Source organism: Mytilus trossulus, unplaced genomic scaffold, assembly GCF_036588685.1.
Source record: "Mytilus trossulus isolate FHL-02 unplaced genomic scaffold, PNRI_Mtr1.1.1.hap1 h1tg000085l___fragment_1__unscaffolded, whole genome shotgun sequence".
In the NCBI taxonomy this organism is placed as follows: Eukaryota; Metazoa; Mollusca; class Bivalvia; order Mytilida; family Mytilidae; genus Mytilus; species Mytilus trossulus.
In genome coordinates, this window is record NW_026963295.1 from 2,539,279 (window position 1) to 2,552,264 (window position 12,986).

The window sequence follows — 12,986 nt, forward strand, 5'->3', positions numbered from 1 at the left end:
ATCATACCACATCTTCTTTTTTATATTGTATTGAAAAATTACCATCAAGCATTGTCAATAACGATTATAAACTAAATTTACAACATGTCTGTACTACACCTTAGGCAATAATTTATTTATCAGTCATGAAATTTACTGGTCATTTATAACTTACCAACATGTAAACTATATTTTAAGTAATAGCAAGGTATACATTTTCAATAAGTAAAATTTGGCAAAACTACTAACTAGAACATTCAACATGTAGATCTAGAATATCCACAAAAATAAAAAATAATCCTCAACCCACTAAAAAATCCAATTAAAACCACAATAAATGAAATGTTAGGGTAATTACTGCATAAGCATTATTTACTTACCGTACTGAGCCCTGTTGTTCTGCTGACATCTGATTAACTAATTGGGCTGTTGGTGATGGGGGGTCCGGATCACAGTCCTCGGTGGATGGGGAAATGTCAGCACCAAACTTTGTTCTCATCTGTACCCCATATGTATTGCTGTCATATGAACGGTGGGTGATCTCTTCCACACCAGGCTGAGGAGCAGGTGATGGAGGTTCATCCACTCGTTGGTGGCCGGATACACAATATGGGGGAGGAGGCTCTCGATCCTCTTCTGGATAGGGCGGTGGTGGTGGTCTGTCTTCTGACACATTATGAGGAGAGGCCATTACTGCAGACACATGGTCCTTGTCAAATTCATTAATCGGCTGTGACGTTTGCGGTAGCGGGGGTGGTGGTGATAATGGTGGTGGTGGCGGACTGTCTCTTGGCGATGATGTCATGCTTGATGTTGATTGTGGTGTGTCTGGTCTAAGATCCTCAGTCAGAAGTGAACTAACCACTTCAATCTGAACACTGCTAGGTGTGGTTGGCTTTTGAATGACAGATTCAGCATCCGGAGTTGAAAACACAGAAGGCTCAAATTGAGGTTCTATAACAGATACCGTCGGTACACCAGAATTTAACAGAGAATCAGCACTTTTACTAAAGTTTTCTTCAATTACATTTCTGTTTGACAGTTCATCATGATCATTTTGTGGAATAGCTGGGCTCGGTCTCCTTGGAGAAGGAACGGGTCGAGATGTGTTAGCTGGACGTGTCGGTGTTGTTGGTTTTGAAGGGACAGGGGGTTTTAATGGCACATTTGATTTAGACACAGGCACTTCTGGCTTTTCAATAGTCCGTGGTTTTGAACTTACATCACTTACTTTAGAATTTGAATGTTCTGATTTTTTGTCAACCGTATTAGAGGAAGTAGAGTCTGAATCATTATCATAACTCCTCCTACCAGCTCTGATCCTATATTTATCACTATAATAAGTACGACTCTTGTTTGGTTCAGCAGCTTCATCATTATCCAGTGTGTCAGCGGAACGTGAGCGATTACGCTGACTTAACTGTGTAAGTCCACTACTATGTCGAGAATCAGTAGACTCAGACATTTGTTCCCTTATTTCCCATGATCGCCTTTTTGACTGAAAGTCTGATCCAACATTGACATGAGACAGGTAATTATCAGCCTTGACCAAAGCTGCCTGAATTTCCTGTTTCGTCAAACGGCCCCCAGTATCATTATCTCTATTGCGACGCATTACTACTCCAGAAGTGTCTTCTGTTGAAGATGAGTGAGATGTTTTTGGGTTCTGAGAATGAGATACACTCTGACCTTTGTCACTTGACACTGAACGTATTCTATCACACTGAAATGCTCTTTTGTTGCTATCAGCTGACCTTGACCTATAACCTGATGTCACACTAAGGTCATATTTATTATTTTCTGTTTGAACATCGGTCGCTTCATCGACATCCATGTTTTCCTCTGTGTCTTTTTTGTTTCCAGATGAATTACTGCCTAATCTACCGTCAGTTTGTCGCCGTTTCCATAACAACCCACTGTAAGAAGAATTTACATTTGTTCTGCCACCAATGTTAAGACTTGAAGGTCTTTGATCAGAAGCCGACCCTTTTGGCACATGTGACATATCGTTACTCCCCTCATGTCTATTACGTGTTGATTCAATGTTGTGACGATGAGTAAAGTGATCATCTGAATGTTTACCTGCTGTCGGACTCGTAGGTGTACTAGTGTTTGGTGATAAAACAGGTGAAGGAGTTGCCTCCCCTTTCTCTGATAAATGAGCTTGGTCAGTTGAATGAGGGTGATTGGATGTTCCCTCAAGCCTTGCAAATAATGCTCGAGTATGTAAAAACCTTTGAACATGATTTGTAGCATCTAAGAGACCATGATCAGATTGAGGTACCGGAGTGTTTTTGGTCCTTGTAACAGCTTCAGTTTTCTTACGTTTTATTTCTGGAGATTTCTCTACTTCTTGTGCTCGATGATGTATTTCTTGTTTATCATGGGGCTTATTAACTTGGAACAGTTCCTTCATTTTACTCACGTTAGACCCAAATAATCCAAGGTGTGAATTTGAAGTTTTTGTTGTGTTCTCAGCTGGTTGTCTTTGCCTTGGAGGCGAATCGTTATCTCTGCTTCTAGGTTTAAGTGATGGCGGCATTTCTTCAGATGATTTTTGTCGCTGCAAGCTTCCACTACGAAACCTACTTGCGGTAAGGACGTCCTTCCTGGGGTCCGCAACAGTACCCATCTTGATAATCTTAATTGATATAATATGATGTAATCACTTAATTTTCCATTAGGTATCCATTGACCTATTCATTTTCATCTTCTAATATCCTTGATTCTTATGCGTAGATTATCAAATGTAATTTCCAGTTTAATCCAAATATAAGTTATTATATATATATATATATAATGTGTCTTCACGCTTGTGTTATAAAATCAATGAACCTTAGCTTGTACCATCAAAATTTTAATCAGCATGTGTTCCCATTTACATCTGAACTGCCCTAACCATTCCTGGAAGAACCCATCTAAAATGGAAATAATTTGAAAATTAACTCCTGGTATTACTAGTTTGCAAATATTTAATTCACAAAAAAAATCTTGACAAAATTATTCAATTTCTATAGTTACAAAAATGCTGTTGTCTCTTTGACATATTCCCATTCTCAATTTCATCTACAGAATGTATGACTGCACATGTTTGCTGTGTTAAGCTAAAACATTGTATAGAGTCAGTGAAATAAAACTAAAACTGATTTATATAAAAAAATCTTATTTTATAGGTTTTCTTAACATGACTTAAGACATATTACATGTAAAGGCATTAAAAGTTTTAAGTATGGTCCAAATACTCATATGGTCCGGAACATATATACATGAAAGTGACATGATACAAATTAAACAAATAAACAATTTGAGTATAAAATATTGTTGTAAAAATAAAATTCTTAAAAAAAAATTATTCAAAATATTCTTACTTTCTTATTAGAATTCTCAGTAAAATTATAAATATCAATGACATACAGTATAAAATATTTATACATGTACACAATCAATGCATGTTTTTTTTATCAGATCAGATATTTTATGCAATCAGTAATAACTGTTGTGTTGACCTATATATACAATCAAGGTAATGTTTTTACATAGAAGCTGATATTTATAGTACTTGTACAAATGTATAATATATGTATCATATATATGTTGGTTTTTTTTTAAATTCTTATGGAAATAAAAGGAGTATGCAATTACATTATGATTTGTTAATTCCTATAAAGTATACAGTGGGTTTTTTTAAATTGTATTTCAAAATCCTTGTTTATCATGTTTATATAGATCTACTTTTCTATCAAATATAAAAATTTGCAAACAATGCACACAACCTGCATTCAACTATTTCCAATTGAAAAAGCAAGTTGAATGAAAAGTTAATGTCAAATCCTGAACATACTGAAGTAAGAATTTTGCAGGGATGAATGTAGTAATTTTGAAATCTTTTTAATCAATGTTTGCTTTGTTAGTACATACATGTAATGTATAGCATGTTAATTTTGCCAAGTGTAAATATTTGCTTATTTTCTTGAATTGAAAAAATCGGCAAAATAAATTCTGCCAAAAGTGCACATGTACATGTTTGCAAACATACACTTTGTATTGATAAAAGTTTGAAATTTGACACCCACAATACCATGTATACAGTAGTATATAATAGCGTAAGCATAATGTACAATTACCATAAAGTGGATAAACCTGTTTCGTCTTCTAATATGCCACTTCAAGGCTTACATCTGGAAAAAAAGAAGTAACAAAAGTTAATCTAAAATTTAAATAATTGGTACATCTGTATAAATTTACCATGTGCATACAAATACTAACAATTTTTTTACTACATTGTCAAGTAAATTCAGGGGCTGTGATGATGAAAAAAAGAACTGCCCTCAATAGCCAAAAAATGCATGTTTATAATTATATCTTACTAAAATTTTGACTAATCACCATGATCATTTGCTATAAAAAAAAAATACGATGATTACATGTACAATGTGTAAAGCGTATGCAGCTTTTATTTTAGAAATCAAATTCTAAAATTGGTGAATGAGTTTCTTACATCCAGTTGAGCAGGAGCCAGGTAATCAGACTAAATCAGTAAATCTTTCACAATCTTGACAATATTCAAGACCACATCAAGTTCATGAAGTTTTGTTTCTTTAAATTCAAATCCTGCTTTGAAACTTAGCCAGATTTTGGTATGTTCTACAAACACTTGTTTGAATGTGGTCTTAGCAAATGACATAAAAATGTGAAAGTGTCCCTAATAAACAGGTTCTGTTTAACTGCATGTACATGTACATGTATGTACAATGTATGCACAGATATTTCATCATCATTTATACATAATTACATTAGATGTATGTTTCATTATAATACTTTATTTTGATTGGCTAACGGCAAATCACTTGTTATTCACTAAGCAGTTGCATCACTCAATAAAACTTTTCATTCATGATAGCACGTGGTCCAACAATAAAGTGCACAGGTGAATAATATACAAAATTTATAAAATTCGTGTTTTCATGATCATAGCTAAAAAATGTAATTATAAGTATTGAATGCTTTTTTTTGTAACTTTATAGGGTTGTAAAAGCGTTGACCGTGCTTCATACAAAATGTACTTCGGTCAACGCTTTTACACCCCAATAAATTTACAAAAAGAAGCATTCAATTCTTAAATGTAGCTTGATCCAGCTGTACACAATTAATATTAAAATTAGTTTCCTTTCCTTTTTCTAAAGTAAACATGAAGTTTTTGTTTCTTGCTTATTTCAAAGTGCAATCTAAGACATTGCATTTTACCAGCAATTATTTCAACACTAGTACTAGAAAGTCGAGTTTTTGCACAGATTTTTTTAAATTGTATTCTTTCATGTCTTTTAATTGTTCATTCGCATTTCTAATTTTATCATGATTTCTTTTCAATGGACTGTACAGTACTAAATTTATGTTCTCATCTCATTTGCAATGTAATTATGTATTTTTCAGCTTATGCATCATCACGATCATGTACATGATGTACATGATATAAATACATACATTGTACATCATAAATTCAAAAATAATAGTTTCACGATATCTGCAAATTACTGATACTTTCCATTGGATGACATATTATTATAAAATGGGTAAAACCAGGTTTTAGGATGCAAAGCCTACGAAGATCAATTTGGCAACCCATGGCCCAGTCCCCTCATGCCTTTCAAAAAAAAGGGGGGACTGGGAAATGTTAGTGGAACATGAAAAAATTATATGCATTAAGTATATGTGTAGTGCCATAGCGCCTCCTTCATCTGCCTCTACTATAGAACTGGTGTTGAATTGTATTAGTGAATGATAAAAATAAAAATAGAATACAATTTTTGTTCTACAAATCATGACAAGGTAAAGAATACTTTTTTATTAGCCTTATAAGTACACTAACACTAGATATGAACTCCTTCAATGCAAACCCATAATTATATTTTTACCACCAATAAGGAAATTCCTCCTTAGAGTCTACTTGCTTCATCTCAATGGGAAGCACTTGTCAAACAAGCTTCTGTACAGGTTATTGTCATTTACTTCCGGTTTTTTGGTTTACTTACTATTTACATTATTTTGTGTTACATATCGTGACAAAATATCCACAAATTTAACTGAATATCATTAATTTATCTATTTAATGTTCATCTGTTAGCATGTTCTCTCTCTGAACACACCCAATAAGGATTATCTCATCTGATTATTACCCCGGTGTCACCGCTACCGATTTGTCACCAAACGGGTCACATTATAATTTTCCAAAAGTCTCTGACATTTAAATTTTAAAAAATGCGTTTTCTAGGAGGAAATTCATAGACCATTGAAAATGTGAAGTGTTATCGTTGCATTATAATGCCATTAAAATAAAATTTGGATAAAAAACAAACCTTTCTTCGCTTCGGCAGCGCCATTTTGTTTTGTGACCTATGACCTCAGTCTTACAAAGCCCCCGGATGTCCAAAAATTTCCAATGGAGGTGTGTTTGAATTATTTTTTTTGGAGGTGTGTCCAAATAAAATACTTTTCATAATTTTCATATGTTCAAATTCGTTTATTGCATGGTATTGTATAACTATACAGTAATTTAAGCTGAAGATGAGGCCACTATAACAAACCAACTCAAGTTTAACAAAATTTGACGTCTGTTTCCTATTCAAGTTTTACTTGTGTGTGTCCGTATAGAAAAATGGTGCTTTATTAGACATCGATTATTTTTTTTTATATTTCGAAGGGATGGGGCCGTTGTCTTTTTTTGACAAACAATTTTGGAAATATCGTATAAAAAAAATAAGTATCAATGATTGCATTCGGGAAAATAATGGGGCGGTAAAATATAAAGAATAAAAAATATTGGACAAAATTGATTAATACTTTGAAAATTAGAAAATGATGGCCCAAAAAATAAATACTTAAGAAAGGAAGGCCCCAATCCAAATCCTATGTAAAAAATGCTGAGACGGAAGAACGTCTTATTTTTTAACTTCAAAAGAATAAGAAAATTATCAGATTAACCTCATAATGGATACCGCAAGTCGACGAAAACAAACTCATTGCAAAAGACAAAATTGACAAATCGACGAATCACATTCATCAGAAATCTAAGGATTGAGCTACACCAATCCAACAAAAACCGAGGTTGACCGGACTCGCATGCTTGACTTGGTCCACTATGGTAAATGGGAAATTATGATTTCCCTTAAGTTAGAACTGTCCGCTTGTTTCATCCCTATGTTACAGCTTTCGGACTTTCTTGAATTCTTCACTGGAGATGCACTATTTGTCTACATGTTCACATGATAGTACCCCAAGTATTTACAGGGGTGGCTACCAGTCTTAAAATTTGTAACGTTACACGTGCGTTTTGTCTACAAAAATCTCACCAGTGACACTCGAATACAAACGATTCAAATGGCAAAATAAAGTAGAAAGAGTATTGAGAATCCAAAATTCCGAAGGTATATACTGTAAATTCTGACATTGAAATTCTTGCAGTTTCGATAACTTCACAATTGACGAAAAATTAAGATACATTTATAATTTATTGCGTCCGAAAATATTAATTAACTAAAAGTATCCGTTCGAAAACAACAACAATAGAAATAATCAAATAAACTTTAAGTTGTTGTTGTAGTGAGATTCGTAAGTCATTCTTGTGTGCACATGTTTTCACCATTTACATACTGTATGGCTCATTCTCTAGATATCACGCGTACATCATTTAAGTGTCATGGTCATGCGTTTATACCAAATAAATAGTTAAGATAATCTGTACACGAGTGAATAGAGAAAAAAGTAAAGCCATAGAAGAACTGTATTTCTTGGCGCAATAGGAACATGTAGGACGCACGCACAAGGTCTCATGGCTTTACTGCGTGTTTTGCATTTTACTTTTAAACTAATAACAATTCATCATGTTCATATAAATTCCTAAACCTGACTTCCTCTTTCATTTCAGACAGTTTGAACCTGCGTAAATCTGAGCAAACTTTATAGAGTTGGCCATATATCTTTGATACATACTCGTTGATTATAATATTACATATTAATTTAGTTCTTCCTTGTTTTCAAAATTCCAATAGGGAACATACTTTATATAATTGTTTAGATAAACCAATTTTTCAAAACGTCTTGAAAAATTGGTTTATCTAAACAATTATAATTTAGTTCTTGTTTTACAACACAAATTATATATGATATAGATTATGTTATTAATATGCCATGAGCTTTAACCATTTATTGTTAATCTAATGAGTTTGTGCTAATAAAACATTTGTCATGATCGAAAAGGGGGAAGGGGGTTAAATTTTTTAAACATTTTTGTTTTGTGTGGAAAATTGGTCTTTGTTGTTTGTATTTTAGCACCTCCCACCTGTATGTCAGACTGTTGTATATGGTTAAAAAAAGACTGACTCTATTTAAGTACATTCAAATAAAAATACAATCCATCTATACAGAGATTGGATAACATTTCTTTTTTTTAAATTGGTATTGTTGTTATAAAGGATTTCTTAGATCTTTTTGTCGCGACCTATATAATAAATGATAAAATGTTATAAACACCGACAAAAATACTACAGAACATACTGAAATTAACACCCAAGTATACTCTGATTGTCTTATCCAACACGTTTGACACGTTGTTAAAAATATCGTGCCGTCTCAAATGCTTGGGCCGTCAGTTTAATCTCGAACGCGTCAACTCAGACTGTTGATGCTACTCTGTTGACAAGCAAGCAGGATTTAGAAGACATAGCAAAGCTGACTATATGATGTGGGGTTTCCACGTTGTTGAAGATCGTTCGGTTAACTTTAATTGCTTAGATCCACTTAATTTGAACTCTGGTGTATAGTTCTCTCATGGTATATGACAATCATACGACGTCTCCATATTTTCAATAAAGACAGGTCAGTTCGAGGTCATAACAATGTGCATAATAATGCGATATGGTTTCCAGCTGCAATGCTATTACATCGTGAGCTTGCACCTTATATCGATCTTCATCAAGTTTGCTTCAGAAAAAAAGTTTGGAAAACCAAGCGCATTTAAAAACCGGAAGCGACCCAAGGAGAAAAGAGCAGAACTGTGAAAACAACCTCTAGAATCAATTTTGTCTAAAGGAGTTCTTATTAACTTATTAAATTCTGCGTCTGGTGGAGGCTTCTCTCATTGACAATCATACTACATACATCTTTTTTATTTGCTTCATATTAAATAATAGCTATTAAAATAAAAATTGCAAAATACACTTCATAACAAACTATATCTCTTTAAAAATGTGGTGCGACGCCAGCCGTTTTCTTGATTTTTGTTCTTCAAGAAATCTTAAAACCAAACTATCTATAGTAAAAGGATCTTTAAACACTTGTTATACACACAAATTTAAGCGACACTACGGAACAGGCAAACCCATTTGAGGTTAAGGGAGTAGGAACCTTTGTTTCTTAATCCTTTTGAAATTTTGACTTTTAGATAATAGTCACTTCATTTGGGGGGAGCACCCCCTCCTTTCCCCTTTTCACAGATTTCTTGAACCAAACCAAGAGCCAAGGGAGTAATCGGCGTTAAGAAACCCACAGTAGCTTGTACAATCTTTAGAAATTTGCATACGAACACACTGCAATATGGGTACTTCCAACAACAAGAAGCAACACATGCAACCCAAAAAATATAATAATACCATGTAGAATTAAATCATGCACATACTCTTTTTATTCGAATATGCTAATTTCATTTTCAACGAATATACACAAATGACGGAAATAAAAGTATAAGTAACGATACATTAATCTTACTTCGACAGAAATGCATTGCTTCACTAGTGTACTTGTTTATAGTGTTGTTCGATTGTTTGTTACTTAACGTTCAGTGGCAAATATTTCATGAATGTTCATAACAATCTTATTTAAAGTATCATTTTTACTTATTTTGAAATTTGCGTTGACTATGTGATCATTGAAGTCTTCGGAGCAGGCGCAGTACAAGTTTATCTCGTTAGGTTGTACATAAATAGAACTAAATGTTGATAAGACCTTCAGTGTCCTGGAATAACATTTGGCAGACGAGTTTATTTAGACTGCTTAAAATGGTAAGATTATTGTATATAGAAAAAATGAAATGAAGACAATCTCTATGTTTTGTTTGGTTTATATATTGAGTTTGACTGATGCTAATTATATGCCACCAGCAGCGAGACATGCACATTTTCCTGTACGCGTAGATTTTTGGTTTAGTGCAAATAGAATTTGATGCTTATTTCAAATTTTAAAAGCGCTTCGGACGCACAAAATATTCAAGTGTTGTTTTGATTTTAAGCCAATACGAACGAGAAATATACACTTTTGTGCAAGGTCCTTTCTCAATTTTACATATGTTCAAGCATGCAGTCACGTTTTATTGAAAAATAGCCACTGCATGTATGCCATATAATTCTTAAAATACTGGAATGACTTAAAATGACAGGATTATCTCCTTGTAAGCACCCATAGAAAACATAAAAATGTTTGAAATGTGGGAATTTTAGAATAAATATCAAATTTATTAGACAAACTTGTATATAGAATGAGTTTATAGGAAAGATGTTTCAAAGAATATGCTGCTATTACATATCAATGATACCTTCATTTTCTGAAGAAAAAAAAATACTGTTTAAACCCTTTCAAATGGTTTTTATTCTATTCAAGTTATAAATAGCTATTTGGCATGCACAATTTTTTGAAAAGTTGGTTTTTAAGTGCTTCCGAGTCTCAGCTATACAATTCCCTTTTAACAATGTAACATTTATTTCAGAATATCATCGCATTATCTGTATTAAGTTTGTTCGTAACCCTTTCAAAAGCATACGACTGTGTTTGTCCTACTGATGAAGGACCGTTGCATGTATACACCATACATTATACCAAAGACATGACCCAGATTGTAACAACAACAAAAGACTGTTTGAGGATTAAAGCCTCTTATACAGGGGGTTATAGTGTCGTTATTAACGGAGAGGTAAGCTATATTAGAGGGGGAGGACAGGGGTAAGAGAGACAGGGAGAAAGGGGGTAGGAGAGAGGAGAAAGGAGAGGAAGGCTGTGAGATAGGAGAAAAAGTTCGAGAAAAATAAAATATGAAAAAATAAAATATCTCTCTTTTTTCCAGTAAATTAAAAAAAAAATAAGGAGAAGAGGGGTAGGGGAAAGGAGAAGAGGGTGGGAGAAGGGAGAAGGGTACGCCCTGTCCTCCCCTCATATTAGATGTAGTTTGGAACCTGCAATGCAATAAATATAGAAATAAGGAGATGTGGTTTGATTATAGGCAACCGTATGGCCTTCAACAATGAACAAAAATCATACTAATGCTTGGCTGTAAAAGACCCAAAAATATATTAAATTACAATTGTAACTCGATTTAACGCCAGATACAAAATATATTTTTATCCTTTTTAATTTGTTTTTATACGAAAATGAAAAGCCACTGACAATCACATTTGCATGAAGCGCGGAAGTGAATCCTGTTAAAAAGGGGATCATTTCTTGCTTTCAATTTGTATGAATTTTCAAAAAGACTGCATTCAATTTTGAAATTTGATATAGAACTATATATTTTGTATCAATCCATTTCAAATCCAAAATAAAGTTTTAAACTTTAGCACAAAAACTTCAGAAGAATTTTTCTAGTGAGAAGAACAAAGACGAAAGCAGTATAATTCCAAGGTCAGTCAATTATACGTCAAATAGCTAAGTTTACTAATGCTGGTAGAGTAAGATTTTTTTTTTTTTTTTTTTTTTTTGTATAAACGTTTGCTAAAGCATAGTAATTACAGATTGACATCTGCAAGCAATATATAGGCAGAGTTAAACCTGTTTATGCATATGATATTAAGATTTGATCGGACGTCATCCCAAATACAAAGTTCTTTGCAATATCAAGTTAACCAAAGTCTTGCTCTACATGCAATATGAAATTATCTCTATCTGTATAAAAGGGATCACATAGGTATGTTTGAAGTGTGAATATTGTGTAAAAAAATGTGCAAACAATATTATTTTTGATTGCAGATAGGCTTCGTGATCCATGGTGGTATTCGAATTAATACAGACTGTACGTCAGAAACCATGAAAGGTGATCTATGCCATCAGCTTCTTTTCCCAGGAAATATTCAAACTGTAGAGATATAATAAGTATGAGTATACCAATGAGACAACTCCATCCAAGTCACAATTTGGTAAAAGTAAACCATTATAGACCTGAACGCTCGGACTTAAACACAGAGCCTTGGATCCCTCCATTAAATTGAATTCCCTTATTCCTTTATTCACACAATATTGTTTTGTATACTACTCAAAAATCTTTCACGTGTTTTTAATTACTCTATTTTTTTCTTCAGAGTAGAATATAGTTAATTTCACTTTCCATCCGCCGTGGAAAACTGTGTAGATCATATCAAAATCATTTGTTGCGCGTATTGTACTGAATGAATTTTGCCTTCTGCGGACATAAGAATGATTGAAATACAAAATTAAGCGTCCGCAAATACGCGTAGTTAAAGAAAAGAAAACAGATACATATGAAATTTAGAAGTTCCTAGTTTAAATGTATGGAATTGTATTGTGCAAAGTGAGGTTGCACCTGTTTTAAGTCAGGAATCTGATGTACAGTAGTTGTCGTTTGTTTATGTAATATATATGTGTTTCTAGTTTCTCGTTTTGTTTATATAGATTAGACCGTTGGTTTTCCCGTTTGAATGGTTTTACACTAGTAATTTTGGGGCCCTTTATAGCTTGTTGTTCGGTGTGAGCCAAGGCTCCGTGTTGAAGGCCGTACTTTAACCTATAAGGGTTTACTTTTGAAATTGTTATTTGGATGGAGAGTTGTCTCATTGGCACTCACACCACATCTTCCTATATCTAATTATAGACGTTCTAAATTTGCCTCTACGGAGGAGACTCTTTTCCCATTGTCCTTGTTTTTTTTTCAAAACCGGTTAATCTTTTTTATGCAAACACTTTGCTTAGCTATTCGTGTTAGGTAACTTTTGGTCATATAGCTGAGGAACTTT

At 33.5% G+C, this 12,986-nt stretch overlaps 2 protein-coding genes across 4 annotated transcripts in view; one reads left to right on the forward strand and one right to left on the reverse strand.

Annotated features, from left to right (window-relative positions):
• The window catches only part of LOC134699739 (neurabin-1-like), a 56,691-nt gene extending 50,293 nt beyond the window's left edge, over nt 1–6,398 (reverse strand). For all 3 annotated transcript variants that reach the window (XM_063561168.1, XM_063561169.1, XM_063561167.1), the window contains exons 1-3: nt 6,333–6,398; nt 4,104–4,157; nt 360–2,897 (exon numbers count right to left, since the gene is read on the reverse strand). In XM_063561168.1, the coding sequence (XP_063417238.1) occupies nt 360–2,611 (2,252 nt within the window). In that variant the 5' untranslated portion in view covers nt 2,612–2,897; nt 4,104–4,157; nt 6,333–6,398. The remainder of the gene's footprint in view (nt 1–359; nt 2,898–4,103; nt 4,158–6,332) is intronic.
• LOC134699741 (uncharacterized) overlaps nt 1–12,986 on the forward strand; it is a 34,601-nt gene that overhangs the window by 13,841 nt on the left and 7,774 nt on the right. The window contains exons 2-3 of the mRNA XM_063561170.1: nt 10,733–10,936; nt 11,986–12,049. Coding sequence (XP_063417240.1) covers nt 10,850–10,936; nt 11,986–12,049 — 151 coding nt within the window. The 5' untranslated portion in view covers nt 10,733–10,849. The remainder of the gene's footprint in view (nt 1–10,732; nt 10,937–11,985; nt 12,050–12,986) is intronic.